This window comes from Helicoverpa armigera, chromosome 1 (genome assembly GCF_030705265.1).
Source record: "Helicoverpa armigera isolate CAAS_96S chromosome 1, ASM3070526v1, whole genome shotgun sequence".
Taxonomy (NCBI): domain Eukaryota; kingdom Metazoa; phylum Arthropoda; class Insecta; order Lepidoptera; family Noctuidae; genus Helicoverpa; species Helicoverpa armigera.
Genome location: NC_087120.1, coordinates 12,339,584 through 12,355,516, shown reverse-complemented (window position 1 = coordinate 12,355,516; position 15,933 = coordinate 12,339,584). Strand labels below are relative to the sequence as shown.

Here is a 15,933-nt window from a genome sequence, read left to right as displayed (position 1 = left end):
AAAGGAAAAATACTAATTGTGAAAAGGGCATAATACAGTCGCATTGTGTTATGCACCTTTCACAATTCGAAAACGTACAGGTGTTTGTAGTTGACCTGAATTCATTGCTACCGCGTCTATCACATATGTACATACATCAGTTATAATGTACACTGATAAACAATAAATATTTCATTACAACGAAACCTAAGCTATATAAATGAAACTTGTCTGTCTTTTCGTGCGTCTGATGCGCTTTCACGCCAGAGTACTGAACCGATTTAGGTAAATGTTTCATACTCAGGTACTCTAAGCCTAAGAAAGGACATAGGTTACATTTTATCTGGTTGCGGTGAAACGTTCCTTCGGGATACAGGTGGAACTGCGGGGAACGACTAGTATATCATCACAAATCTGACAATCTTCTAGTAAAGTCAAAGTAGGTTGCATTTTGATGTAGTAGTTTTCAATTTTAAATATTAAAGGATACATCGTTATGAATAAAAGAATTTTAAGACCACTGCACCTATTGCAAACAAATGATCTACATATTTATAAATATTACATTATAATAACTTTACAGGTGGCAATAGACTATATTTCCAGAATAAATAAAATTATATATTTATATTTGAGTATGCACAGTAACTAAATGCATTTTGAAACTGTGTAGGGTATTTCTAATTCTGTTAGCATTACCTAAATCAAAATCTTTCCTTTGTTTAATTATTTTGTTGATCTTAAATTAGAATAATTTTAGCCTGTCAAATATTAATTGTAAACCAACAATTGAAGCTTGAATTTTTAACAATGTATTATTCTTTCAACTGAAAACTAGTGTACCTTACTATGTATTGTAATCTCGCATAAAACCTTTTAGTAAATAACCACGAATGACATAATAGTACATCATGGTACAAAGGCATTGAAATGAATGTTACAAGTGCATTACTTGCACGCAACGCCTTATATATGTATTATTCTTGCTGTCAACACAAATTCCCATATGTCTATCAATGCACAATACCAATTTCGTGTCAATCTGTCAATCTTTCTTCCTCATTTAGTATTTATATTATACCAGATATAATCAAATTGAAAGTTAAATTTAGAATAAAGCCCATGTTTTAATAATAGGTAAGCGATGAATGATTTATTTGTAGAATTGGCACAAGTCGATTAGACTAACAACAGTATGGGTATGTACTCAGATGTGTACGAGATGTTTATTTTACTTGACTGCTATATAAAAAGTGGATAATGATCCATGTGTATTTGAATGCATTTTATAATACTACAAGATATATTAGGTTATGGTTTGGTTCTAAAACTACATAGTTATTAATTATATCATAACTCATAATACGCCGTAGTCGGGTTAAAATAAGATCACTGCAACATCTATTAGGTATTATAACTTCAACGGAACACCGTAAACATCTAACTCTTTCGAAATAAAGAATATTATATCTGTTCTTATAGTAGTAAAGTCCATAAAACTAAAATTATTTAAAGAATAAACCGATGCGTGTCCATAACGCGAGGCTAGGAACACTCGTACCTCATAATCACGTACTTCGCTAGGACGGTCGCGTAGTAAAATATATTTAAATGCGTTACGCAACGGTACTTTACGCGCTCGCTGGATTCATGCACCGAAGGTCCGCCGACTTTAGCGTCGACAATCTATTTATATTGGAAGAGAAGCATCATTTTTAGGATTCGGTAAATAATAATAAGACAGTGATACTCTTGTGCCACCTAATCAGTGTATCCCATAAACCGTGATACTTAGACAGTTGAAACTTCACAAATGAGGTGCTTCTGTTCACGTTAGCAAAAGGATTAAATAAATATGAAAAGGGGCGAAGAAAGTAAACGTTTTTGTCGATATTGATAACTTTATAATATGGAATCCTCCTTAGGCACGAGTTCGACTCGAATTTGTCCGGTTTTTAACAAATTCTATGAAAAGGGATTTAAAAAAACTTTTAAACTAATGAATCTCTCTCAAATTCTGGAACATATCTCTACTTTTATTATAACGGAGAGTTCTTATTAGAAGTGATCCTTATAAGCATATGAACTTCTACATATTTTGTAAGTCTCAAATGCTTAAATGAAAATGGGTAACGTACATTGATCCCATGCATTGCGTACTTCTCACTGCGTCACTACGTATATATTATTCAATCCATTTTAGATCTAAATATGTTCACTATTAGCAGATGCAGAATGCAACTGCGTTTACTTTAAGCAAGAAAGAGATATTTTAGACAGATTATTGTAAAATATAATAACAGCTTTATTTGATAATTTGCATATCTAAAACGAGGCAATGTATTGGTAAAAGAATTATCAAAATCTGTTAACCAGATCCAGAGATTACACCCACAAAGTCGCAAACTCACAAACTTAAATTGATTGAGGTTGTATACCTCTTAATAATATTACTATAGATTTCGAATTGCAACGCTAACAAGAAATACTATTAGTTAAACAAATTGAGAGAGCTTAGATGACTAATTGGTTTACTCAGTGGTCGAAGCGCTGTGACTTCCAATTATAAATATCAAGTCTATTCAGTACGACCTTTAGCAGTGTTTTGTAACCAATCTATTTATTTAATGTTCATTATATTTAAGTAAATATATCAGAAAGAAGTTACCAGATAATTAAGGTATTGAGCCTAGCAAAATCTTACCGCTTTTTATATGATGTATCGCCCACAACGATTAAAAGCATTGAAAGTATTTATATATTCAATAATTTATGGGTAATTGACGCTTATAATGTTACCCACTTAGCTGGAAACATTTGAGACATCAAACATTCCCTTTCACCTAAAATAGAATTGACTCTCAACTTGGGACTCCAGATTATTTCATAAGAGAAATATGATATAATTATGCAGCATACTCGCATACTTTAAAACACGTACTTTTTTGCAAGTGCATATCGTTTTTAGGTCGTTTAGTGGATCGATTGGAAGAATTGTCTAAATGTTTAGCTAAATTTCTCTCCGCACAGTGGGTCAAAACGTGAGTATTTAATTCTCACATGTTGTTAAATAAAGATAACAATTTTGCAAGTCTTTCGCAACGAATGTCGCGCTTACGCTTGGCGCCAAGGCGTACGCCTTGAACATATTGATAAGGGTCTCATGTTGCTGTTATCATACTGATGGCTTAGAAATGTACCTAGTGTCCGTGGATTACTTGTCTAAGCCTGCTTTGTATCTTATTAGTTCAATTACAATTACCTTTCAATTTTGTATCTAGGAACCGGCCAAAAAAAGATCAGGGGAAAAATAATGAATTTCAAAATACATCGTGGATTCGTTGCGTCAAAAAAATGTTACACCTGTCTCCTGTTCGTTGATCATATAAGTTAATTCACATGTGGCAGTTGAATTTTACCTTATTAAGTATATGCCTGTAGTTTATTCCTCCCGATAATGCATTCCAGGAATAAATTAAAAATAAAGGTGCTCATAAAAAGAATGACAAGATTTTCGGTACCCACTATGTTCCCGCTGAAGCCATTTTCTTAACATTGTGTCAAAACAAACTGAAATATTCTAGATTTAGTCAGTATATAAACAGAACACTAAAACCCGTCGTTCTATTTCAAGATGTCATCGAGTTTATTTAGATCGACGGCTTCTAATTCTGTAACATCGCGAAACTGAATTCACTATGATATGAGACGGGTTACATTCAAACTGCAACTTTATACAGCACCATTTGATTTTAAATTTTAATTGAAAATAATAATATCTTCAGTAAATCATGTCAAACATACATGATTTTAGTGATTTCAACAACAAATTATAGATAGACAGCCCTGTGCCTAATCCATCGGGCCAGATGTGTGGGCGCTCTATATTTGTCACATCGGAATCATATTTTTAACCGAGTGCTCGAACGATACCATTGGCACCTGTTCCTAGTATATTAGTGACCCTAATTTTTGTCAAGCATGTTTACTGGAACCTCGTAAAACCGTTAGTTATATTCCTAACAGCCGGGCTAGAACACAACATAACGCCTTCCAGATGTGTGCAGTCTCAGAAGTATTATGTATGGCTGTAATAATAATATATTTGTAGTCATTGTTATGTAGATACACTCGTAAACACGTAATAACTGCGATGCAGTTTGTGGTCGCTTGCCAACACACAAACACATGAAGTATAGTAACCTATTAGTTAAGGTCTGGGCCTTAGTCTAATAATACGATGTCTCGTAACGGTCGCAGCGGTCCTTAGCCGCGACGATTATGTGCACGACCACTTCTAATATAATAGTATGTAAACCTTGCATTCGTTCAAAAGGATGCAACGGCAATGACAATACCTCATACTGCGTGATTATTATGTGTACAGAATTACCATAAATTCTCTTACGAGAATTACCAAACATCTAATATCCAACAGTCGCACTATAAAGTACAATAATAACTTTCATAATAAATGCATATGCGTTTCAAATCCAAGGTTGACAAAATAATTTACAATCTGCACTGAAGTGAAAATAAACTTTATGCACACATTTCAGCACAAATGCTACTCAAACATGTTTATGGTTGCCACAGTAGTCGTAATTAAAGAGACTCATTTGTGTGTCGTGTACAATGCGAAGTGCATGTGTTTGCGCGTGATGCTGCTACATGCAGACTCACGGCTTTATACGAGGACGACAGGCCACGGGGGGCGGCTTCACCACATTTTGCGTATTATTTCAAACTTTCGGTCAAATAAGTAAGTCTTTTGTTCCGACCTGACGCAAACCGCTTACGGAACACACGGACGACAGCTTATGAGTTGGTATGAGTAATTTAAACGTACTTAGTAGTTCGTTTGTTGAGTCTATAAAACACTATGAAATAAGTAAAATGGAATTTGTCATCAGACCCATTAAAGACTGTTCGCAGCAAGCAATTAAAGTGAAAATAAATACCTAAGAATACAAAAACAGAGGAAACGTAATAAGTAGTTAGTTCCGAGATTCCGAGCTCCGTGCCGATGTTGTTTCCAATAAACAACTGGAGACAATATCGAAAGCTCTCTATAAAGTAATTAGTGTCCATCGATATCAATTGTGGTGCATTTGCTCACTATAAACCAGCTGTCTTTAGTTTTGAGCCCCGTCGGAGAGCGATTGTTTCAATGGAGATTGTTCTCAATAAACTGATTATTAATTTATTATGAAGTTGGCTTGCCCATCCTGTTTGGAAAGCGGGATTTGCTATGCGCTTGGGAGCACAGTTATTCGAACAAACTTCTGAAAATTGTACTTCGGTGAAAGTTTATCTATTCAATGAATAAATGGATACCCTGTACCTTTCAAGTTCATAGCTACTTTAGATAAAGCTTAGCTTGCGGCCAATCCTTACATAATGTTTTCTTTTTTTCAGAATCACCTCGACATGAACACCCTGGATATGACAAAGAGTGAGCACCGTCACCTGGTGCTGCAGATTGCACTCAAGTGCGCTGACATCTCCAACCCGTGCCGGCCGTGGGAGATCAGCAGAAAGTGGAGCCTCAAAGTGTGTGAAGAGTTCTTCAGACAGGGCGACTACGAGAGGAAGCTCAACCTGCCAGTCACGGCACTTTGTGACAGGCACACCACCTCCATACCTAAGATTCAGACAGGTAAACAGTGTTCATTAATAAAGGTCAACTGATGATACTCTTTTTATGTCCGTAAAGACAGTATTTTTGAAACTATAATTATACTTTCAGGTTTCTTCAAATTCGTAGTAACACCGCTTATAAGCGAATGGCACAGGTTCTTACAAAATGACCTGTCCTCTCAAATGCTTCGTAACCTGCAGTTCAATCAAAATAAATGGGAAACCTTAGTTCTCCAGGAGCAAGCTGAAGAGACCCGTACCGAAATATCCGATGCGGATGTTGTGGATGAAGACTCGCATTCGGATACCAATATCTCAGACAGCTCCGAGCTACTCCTGCCGCCGCGGCGAAGGCGCTCCCTCAACCCCGCCAGGCAGGGCGCATTGAGAGAACAGTTCCGACGGTTCTCAGTACCCTTGAACGTTTTCCAAGATAGTAGATTCAAGAACAGGGATAAGAACCGCGCGTCATCGTTAGCAGAGTCGCGTAGCCGCGGTAACGGCAGCCCGTCCACCAGCGAGCAGTCCATACACTCGCAGCTCAGCGTGCGCGGCCATTGCGAACCCGCACAGGAGCCCGCCGAGAAGGTCCTCAGCTCAGAGAAACTTTTGCCTGATTCGTCGATAGCTTCTATCACCACGCCCGGCGAGGCTTCACGCCTCAACAATGTGATCAAAGAAGGAGGCTCTTGGAAACTGGTCCGGCAGCAAACCTTCCCTCCTTTAGAGTCAACATCGCGTGAAAACGCACTCGCGGCGCGACCGTTGCACACGAGTAATGAAGATTCCGTTTGGTTATCGCGTTTCAGACCAGACCTCCTGAAACTTGATCCGGGAGCAGGCTGTTCAAAGGATGATAAATATAGCGAATTAGTCGTGAGAGACTTAAAAAAGACTGAGAGTGAAGTTTCGTCGTCCAGTTCCGCTGCAAATGGGGAATTGCCATCAACTTCGCGTAGCTTAGAGAAAGAAAACTCCGAACCGAAACAAAGCAGAAGACATTCAAGCGCGGTAGGCAGTCAACTGCGCGACAACTTGACGTCGATGCCATTGCCCCTCGATTCAAATGCACAGCTGCAGCGCCGAAGGAAATCGGTGCCTACAGAGAGTTCGGCATTAAGTAAGTTATTTTTAGCTACCAAATTACATTCTCAACGTCCTAGGTACCCGAGAATGAAGATTTTGATTTCCAGTTTCCTAATTTAAGATGTGACAACGACTGTGACAAATTGCCTCTCAGATTGTATTTCTGAATTACTTAAAACTAATACGACTATCTAAAGAAAACGAAACCAGCATAATTTTGAATAACTTCATGTTCCTTTTAGATATCATGCACCTTTGACCGAACTTACAACGCAATAAAACTGATGTTACAGGTCCCAAAGATGTGAAAGTTCGTGAGTCGCCGACTCTACTGCCGCAGTTACTTCGGCGCACCTTCTCAAACAAGGAGTCGTGGACAAGGCGGCGAGGTTCAGCGCCGTCTCCCGTGGCCCCCTCGGAGCTGCGAGGACTGGCATCCCTAGGGTCATTGCGACACAGCGTGAACGGAAGCCGAAGGAAACCAAGCCCCATAGCGACTTGCCAACAGTGGCTCGCCAAAGCAACGTACGGGGTTCATGAGCGCACGCTCCAACAGTTCCCTCGCAGGAGTTCACTGCCCGTTGAGGTGATGACAGGTGCTCAATAGCTTAGCGGCTTTTTTATATTTTTTTCTTTTGCACATTCTTTGAATATTTTGCACATGATCAGGTTTCATTTTATGCAATTATGTGTTTTGTTCCACCAATTTATGGTGATCTTTAATATAATAAGTTTACTTGCAATGAATTATTATTCTCGCTTTTGATGTCGTTCGCACCACCTAATTGAATTTGAATGTGGATAGACTCCATCGTTATGCCTCGGTGTATTGAAATAATATATTTTTCAACATTGAAGATGTTTCTAGTTAGACTACAAGGAGACTTGGTATATGACGATTTTATCGTCCACACTGCAGTACTTCGAGTTGTATTAAAATTAAAATCACACTAAAATGTTCCAGGTATATCAAGCCACTGATTCAGGCGACAATACATAGTATTTGCTTGAGCCCGGAGAGGCTCAAAATCAAGATTCATTCGAAGACGCTGATTCAGAACCAACTAACAACAATTATGACGCGGACGATGAAGACATCGGCGACGACAGTTCGATCGACGATGACTACACCAGTCAGTTCCACGAGAACATGGTTCATGAATATTTAGACGCTCGCAACAACGAACATTTACGTGATGACGACGACACTGACATACTTATTGACCTACCCTTCACGTCGCGTCATCGTGCTTCTTCTATATAAACTTTGAATCCTATCCTCTCCCCAATGTGTACCTATGTAAATAGCTCTATCACTAATGTTAACTATGACCGTAAAGTGTTTCTAACTGACGGTGTTTGTATATGTGTGACATAAAGTTTCGTTTCTAATCCTCGACGGTCATTAAGATTCACTCCGCCTCTTCACCGTTCTGCGTAGTGATTGAACTTGCACTTTGAATGCAGTTCGCGTTCTATGTATTCTAGTACTGAAATTATTGTAATTAGTGTCTGTACGCTTAGTTAAACGCATATAATAAGTCTCAGATGTCAATAAGATATGTGATTATCATACATAAACAAATGGTATTTAGTGAATTAACATACTTGTAAAAGTAGACACTTTCAATTTAATGTCTTATAGCTCAAAATATGCGGTTTTCGTTTCTTATACACTTTTAAAGCTAATTAGTAAGGACATCTTACAGTTATCGAAGATGTCAGGACACTAGGACACATTTGTATAATGATAATAGTACCCGTATACACATTTGAATGAAATAGTGAAATGAATTCATTCAATAAATTGTGTTGCAGATTAACTTTGAAATATATTATTTATCTTTTCAGTACAAACAGTTTCATCAAAATGAATTATTTTTTAATTAAATTTTAAGTTTAGTTAATTTGAAATAAATGAAGTTGCGTTCAATAGTGTAAAATATTTTCGTCTCATAGGTTAACCATCAAGTTTTATTGTAAGTTTTAACAGAATTTATATTTCGCCTAATTTATAAATAATTTTTAAAAAAGTACATACATTTGATGATACCAAAAAATATGCTTAACCTATTTGAAATGTGAAATCTTGCACAATGAAGGGCTAGAGTCTCATAATCAGTAACTTTTAATGTTTCGAAAGTTAAATAGTCATAGTATTTAAGTACTTAGTAGTTTTTAAGATGGAAGGTGGTAGTCGCTCTTTTTGAGTGTGACACGGTGGGTAAGAAATAATGTGGTTAAAGAAAAGTTCAGTATTATGTACAAACAGCATTGGGGCCGTTTCTGTTGATCGCCATAACTAAAAACTAATTGAAATCTTTTGTAAAATATTTCCAATAAAATGTTGTCTTTTCTGGATGCAAATTTTTAAAAGTGTTATTCAAAATTGAATAACTTTTACTTACATGATGATACATTGTCTTTTCTGGATGCAAATTTTAAAAAGTGTTATTCAGAATTGAATAACATTTACTTACATGATATTGTCTTTTCGGGATGCAAATTTTAAAAAGAGTTATTCAAAATTGAATAACTTTTACTTACATGATGATACATTGTCGTTTCTGGATGCAAATTTTAAAAAGTGTTATTCAAAATTGAGTAACTTTTACTTACATGATATACTGTCTTTTCTGGATGCAAATTTTAAAAAGAGTTATTCAAAATTGAATAACTTACTTAGACGATATACTGTCTTTTCTGGGTGCAAATTTTTAAAAGATCTATTTAAGAATAATTTATACTTAGATATAATATATGACATACAAAAAGCGAGCAACAGAAACGAGCGCGGTGTGGACAATTCATGAAAATAATTCACAAAAGTATTCAATAATTTGTTGTACTGTTGATTTGTATATTTTTGTTTAAAATGTATTATTGTTAAGACAAATTTAGATTTAATTTTAACATGGATTTTATTTCTTTGGAATATTTTTTAGAAGCTTTTTTTATATTTAGGTTTATTTATTCCAAAGATCTTTCAGGGTTGTCCACGCGTATTGCTGACCGTGCCATTCCTGTCACAATCGGGCCTGTAATCATTCAATACAACTACAACATAAATATGTGGATACATAATTATTTTAAATAATTAAATTCGTTAATTACTTGAATTCAACGATCCTTAAAAATATTTCTTCTATAGTTTATTATAGTGTTAATGTACAAACTTAAGTTTAATGATGAACGATGTATAAAGGTATCCATATATAGCGGCCGGCCCGCACTGCTTGAGGTCACACTAGAGGTCAAATTGCTTAAAGCAAATTTGGAACTTGGACTTGATATGAAGCGACGGCTGAGGCAACTCGCTGACAACACTGAACTTATCAATTATAATATTATTGAAAAACTGCGCTTTCACACGCAATAGCAAATCTGAGCGTATAAAATCAGTCGCGTGTTTTTATGAAAAAACCCGCTAGTGTGAAAGTGATGAAAGCAGCAGCAAGATTAAAAATAACAGAAAATGTCATAATCTAGAATCATCGCTTTTAGCTGAGCCGTCGTCGCTTACTTTGAAACTAATTGATGTCGGCGCTGGTTCGTTGACGGACTTGCAATGCTCCTAAGAGTATTCAGTCCTAGGATTTACGATTGGAAAGTATTGTAGTTAAAAACAAGACTATGTTCGACACTCTAAAAATATGGGGTCGGATATCACATCAATTGGACTTTAGTCGATATGAGATTTTAAAATTGTGAGCCTAGCTCGCGAAGAATATTTTTGTAAACCTGTCTAAGGTCTCAATGTGGTTTTGGAGTTATTAAATATTACTCTTAATTTATTGTAAGCAGTATAGTTTCTATACAAAAGGCATGATGAGGTAGTGTCGTTCCCTAGAAGGGATCTAATTGTGGAGGTTACGATTAAGGTGGTTTTTTTAATGTCATAGTGACCTCTAGTGTCCAAGAGCACTGTTGTTAAAAGTTTCCTTTTAAACAGTGTTTCATTAAATGTTTATTTATTAAGTGGCCGTATTGTAACAGCTTCTACCATCGGTAATGTGTATGATATGCCAGGGCAAGAACATTTCTGTACAGTGGTTGACATCCAGAGTGGACTCACTTTGATTGACAAGACAGAGTGAACTGTGTAGTTATCCTCTACATAAACATCACAACATAGTTTCCTCACTTCAACGTAATCGTTAGTTGTAAGATCTTAGCGTTAATAATTGAAACGATCTTATTTTGTATAATAGTTTACTGCCACGCCCGCTGGGACACGTTTGCACAATAATATTACATAATAAATAGTGTAGAAGTACTTACATAAATGAGTACAATAGCGTCGATGTTCAATTTTAGCACAAGTCACAAGTATATTAAGTAGGTGTTCATTACTATTATCTTTGTCTGACCACAATATTTTAAATACCCAAGCGTGTCCACAGCGGCTATATTTCGGATCTTGTTTCTCAATGTCTAAGTACCTTTTAGTAAATAGTATGAAAAAATATGTGCTCAAGTAACATCACTAGTATTATTCAGGAGGGACTTTTCCTTCGAACTGTTAAATGCACAACTCTAAATTATGTACTATATTGCCTCAAGAAAGTCTGCTGGTCTTTCAGTAGACGTAGGACATTAATTAATGACTAGTCTTGTAGGTATCTGTCGTAATAGGTTGGTACATGTTGAAATCGGGCTCAATCTTCTAGGTATTATATGTTTACTCTCTATACATTTATAGGACATCAATGTTAATAAAACCTTTATGAAGTAGTCTCAGTGTTCAAACAATTAATATTCTTAGTGGCAAGATTGTATAATTGGTTACTTGTAATGTGGTCGTCCATTTCACGACGTTGGTATACATGAAATGATAAGTACCCGCCACATAGCCACATATAATAATCTGCAGAGACAACAGTGGATGTTAGATGATATACTGTCTTTTCTGGATGCAAATTTTAAAAAGAGTTATTCAAAATTGAATAACTTTTACTTGGATGATATACTGTCTTTTCTGCATGCAAATTTTAAAAAGAGTTATTCAAAATTGAATAACTTTTACTTAGATGATATACTGTCTTTTCTAGATGCAAATTTTAAAAAGAGTTATTCAAAATTGAATAACTTTTACTTATATGATATACCGTCTTTTCTGGGTGCAAATTTTAAAAAATTAAAGAATATCTTATGCTTACAAAATTGAGGACATCATACACTAATCTGGCCAAAATATACATATCATCAAACGTCGATTTTTTTTCCAATTCCCTGTTTGAATCATGAAATGCAACTGTAGTGAAATGGTCGGCCACGATTTATCATATATGAATATAATATTAGTAAGGTTGTCAGTGAACATTATATTACAGTCTGACCGTTTTTGGTGCAGTTGATATTCGCTATCAGACAGCACAAATAAGGTTAACATCGCCTAAAAACTGGCCGATGTCAACTGCACTTGATACGCGTCACTATACCCGACTAGAGCTAGAGCCATGGGCCTATGTCCTGCCCCAATGACATTGTAGCGAAGTGAATTTTGATGTACGAAGTGTATTGGTGTTATAGGTAATTTTAATTAGGAATATATCGTCTTTTGATTGCCGACGGCTATGATGTCACAAATTATTAATTTATAACGTTTTAAAATAACTGGTGTACGTACAATACATGTTCTTTCTTAATAGACGTTTTCACGAAATAGTGTAATCAGATACTATACTAAAATATTTACAGGTAATGTAATTGGGAAAGACTCCGGTTTTGGCGATCTTTGCCGGAATTCTTGTATTATTATGTCGTATATAGTTAAACTGCAGAATCTTATATGTATTCAGGCTAAATCAAGGGATCACTATTAAATTGTAAGAAGGAAATGTTAGGAAAGTGCTTTCTGTGGTTCAACTGTAAACGACTTATTTATTTCATTTTAAAGTAGGGTATCCAATAGGCTACGTAATATTGATCTTGACATATTAACTGGATGACCTACAGGATGGAACCATACCTGGATTTGAACTTGTATGCATGCTTTCTCGGAAATTGTTTCATATATAATTGCAGTGTCATAAATGTAATCTATAGAAATTACCATTTATCTGAAATATGTAGGACCTTTGTCCGTAAATTGAACTTGTGAATTGCATGTACATATACAGGGTTACTGGTAAGTAGACCGCATCCTTTCATGAGGTGATAGTATAGGTCAATATGGACAAATTTGACCATGGGATACACTGGGCAAAAGTTAACCCGTTTCAACAACGGCCATTTCGTCTATTGCAGACGATTTATGTGGTGGTGTCTGTGATACAACGCCTTTCGTGACTGAACAGACCGATACGAGAGCGACATCTCTTACCACAGGCTTGACAAGAGAAGTAACTGGACATTAGTGTCGAACTATGTTCATGTCTTTTCTGTCTCTTGTCAGCAAGCACTCCGAACCAGGCTTCATCGCAAAATTTGCGACCCTCTGCGACACGTTTGCGCCATTCAGGACGTTTTTCCGCGAGCTTCTCCCAGTCACGGTGGTCGATTTTAAATGCTGCCATGTCTCGCTTGATGCAGTCTTTGAAACGAAGCAACGGCCTCCCAACATCTCTTTTTGCATTCGCTACTGCACCAAGAAGAACACGTCGTGGTAATCGAGAGGGTTCCATCCTATGCACATGCCCTAGCCAACGCAGACGTCTCTGTTTGAGGAGCGCCATCAGACTAGGCAGCTGTGCAATGTCTAGAACCCTCTCGTTTGTGATCCTGTCTTGCCATGTTATACCCAAGATCTTTCGTAAGCAACGCATGTAAAAGCAGTTAAGACGACGTTCTTGTTTTGCATACGATGTCCAGGTTTCAGCTCCGTACAAGAGTATGCTTAAGATGGAAGCCTGAAAGACAACCATCTTGGTCTTAGTAGTAAGGTGCTTATTGTACCATACCCTTGTACCTAGCTTCCCGAACATGGTTGCCGCCTTGCCGATGCGGATGTCGATCTCGGCATTAAGCAAGAGATTGTTCGACACAGTCGACCCTAAATAACTGAACTTGTCTACTACTTCTAACGGCGCGCCATCGAGTGAAATCGCCGGGGTAGTAGAAGCACCTTGTGCTAGCACAACTGTTTTTTTGGGATTTATAGACATGGCAAACAGAGAGCAGGCGTGCGAAAATTTATCCACCATGGACTGGAGCTCTTGTGCGGAATTAGATACGAAGGCCGCGTCATCAGCGAAGAGAAGACTATCAACGAAAAGATCCTCACGGGTTTTCTTAGATTTCAGGAGAGAGATATTAAACAGCTTTCCGTCTGTCCTCGTGTGCAGATGGATACCCTATTGGTTGTCACCGAAAGCTGCACGTAATATCAGCGAGAAGTAAATTCCAAACAGGGTAGGAGCTAAGACGCAGCCTTGTCTGACACCTCTACATACGTCAAACGGCTCAGATGTACGGCCATTAAAAACTACTGCGCCCTTCATACCCTCGTGGAAAGATTTGACGAGGCTCAGGATCTTAGGTGGACACCCAATGCTCTCAATGCGGAGTACATACCCTCCCTGCTGACTGTATCGAAGGCTTTATTAAGGTCAACGAACGCCACGAACAGGGGAGTTTTCTGCTCTCTACATTTCTCCTGCAACTGTCGGAGTGTAAAGATCATATCCACTGTGGAACGCTGGGGACGAAAACCACACTGGGACTCAGGATATACGCGTTCTGCAAGCTTTTGGAGTCTAGATAGGATGACTCGACCAAAGAGTTTGCCAACAATGCTCAGAAGAGAAATGCCGCGGTAACAGTTACAATCGCCACGATCGCCTTTCCCTTTATATAATGTGACGATGTTAGCGTCTCGCATATCTTGTGTTACTTCTCCTGCCTCCCAGCATTTACACAGTAGATTGTGCAGAATCGGTCCCACGCAGTGAAGTTTTATAATCTCAGCCTGAGTGCCATCTCCACCGGGACTCTTACCGCTTTTAAGCTGATTGACAGCCCTGATGAACTCCTCTACGGACGGTGGGTCATCTAGCTCGGTCATTACATCCAGTTTGGGCAAGTTCTGCACTGCCTCTAGTTGTAAATATACCGGACGAGCATAGAGACCGGTGTAATGCTCAACCCAGCGGTCGAGTTGCTTTTGGCTATCCCTGATGATAGCCCCATTCGCGTCCTTAAGAGGCGCTGTCTTTTTTGCAATTGGGCCAAGGGCCCGTTTAAGATAATCGAATTTCAAGATCAGTCGTCTAGGTACACTTATAAATTTTTATTATTAGTCAAAAGTCTCGTTTTTGTGGATTTTTGTATGTTTTTTGATAGAAGATGAATCACTTCATAATAACAAACCATAAAACTGTACAAATCTCAGAGGAAATTATAGCGAACAGCAAGTACTTTTTTAGTAGACATTTTCTCAAAAATATTACTCTTCATTTTTTTGTGCAGAATACTTAAAAAACATCTACATTTATCTATCTATCCAACAAGGCACAAAATACACAAAAATCCGCAAAAACGAGACTTATAACTAATAATAAAAATTTATAGTGTACCTAGACGACTTGTTAAGAAAAGATCTTGAAATTCGATTATCTTGAAACGGGTTAGCTTTTGCCCAGTGTATCCCATGGTCAAATTTGTCCGTATTGACCTATACTATCACCTCATGAAAGGATGCGGTCTACTTACCAGTAACCCTGTATATTCATAAACGTTTAGTAATAAGACATTTCATCACATGGTTACTAGTAATATTAGTATAAGAATAATGTAATCCACCTACTTAGTTAGGCGTACTGGAAACCCTGCTTTATGTGTTCTTATACTAAGCTTTGAGAGGCAAACTATTTTACTCACGTGATAATTTCAAGTAAAGTTCAAAATTATACTAATCTAGTACTAACTCAAAAAAGGAATTAAATGGATTTATTTTCTTGTTATATTTTGATGCAAAATTTTAAATGATGATGTAATATTTAATTTAATGTACCAACCGGGATGTGTCGTACTTATTATTTGCGAAATAAATGTTTTTTTTTTCATTTTTTTTTTTGTTTTCCTTTCTCTTCCTTTTTATTTATTTTTTGTCTCTTTAAAATTATTTCCTACTTATTTTACCATTTCGAGCTTTGCAAATTGTCATGCACGGAATTCAGGAGTAACCAATTTCGAATTTACATTGTTTTGTACCTAATATTTAATCTATTCTTAAGGAAAGAAGTATTCCGTAACGACTTGTAGATACGTTTAATTATTCTATGAAGA

At 37.0% G+C, this 15,933-nt stretch overlaps 2 protein-coding genes across 7 annotated transcripts in view; one reads left to right on the top strand and one right to left on the bottom strand.

Moving 5' to 3' along the window:
• Positions 1–12,381, top strand: part of LOC110376623 (dual specificity calcium/calmodulin-dependent 3',5'-cyclic nucleotide phosphodiesterase 1A) — a 98,848-nt gene extending 86,467 nt beyond the window's left edge. For 5 of the 6 annotated variants that reach the window (XM_021335177.3, XM_049840245.2, XM_021335175.3 and 2 more), the window contains 4 exons: positions 5,398–5,638; positions 5,729–6,739; positions 6,999–7,291; positions 7,670–12,381. In XM_021335177.3, the coding sequence (XP_021190852.3) occupies positions 5,398–5,638; positions 5,729–6,739; positions 6,999–7,291; positions 7,670–7,705 (1,581 nt within the window). In that variant the 3' untranslated portion in view covers positions 7,706–12,381. Of the gene's footprint in view, positions 1–5,397; positions 5,639–5,728; positions 6,740–6,998; positions 7,302–7,669 lie in introns of all 6 variants that reach the window. The other variant, XM_021335176.3, reaches the window with a different exon arrangement.
• A 578-nt stretch (positions 12,382–12,959) lies between these two features.
• Positions 12,960–14,710, bottom strand: LOC135117521 (uncharacterized). Its single transcript, XM_064036905.1, has 3 exons — positions 14,540–14,710; positions 14,221–14,344; positions 12,960–13,975 (listed from the first exon to the last, which is right to left on the bottom strand). The coding sequence occupies exons 1-3, from the start codon at positions 14,708–14,710 to the stop codon at positions 12,960–12,962; spliced, it is 1,311 nt and encodes a 436-aa protein (XP_063892975.1).
• Positions 14,711–15,933: the final 1,223 nt, after the last annotated feature.

Bases quoted from the DNA above. Each gene is read 5' to 3' on its own strand.
- LOC135117521 (XM_064036905.1), bottom strand. From the start codon at position 14,710: ATGACCGAGCTAGATGACCCACCGTCCGTAGAGGAGTTCATCAGGGCT. The intron at 14,345-14,539 runs GTAACACAAGAT...TTTCGTCCCCAG, and splicing joins AATGCTGGGAGGCAGGAGAA to CGTTCCACAGTGGATATGAT. The intron at 13,976-14,220 runs GTATGTACTCCG...ACACGAGGACAG, and splicing joins CGATACAGTCAGCAGGGAGG to ACGGAAAGCTGTTTAATATC.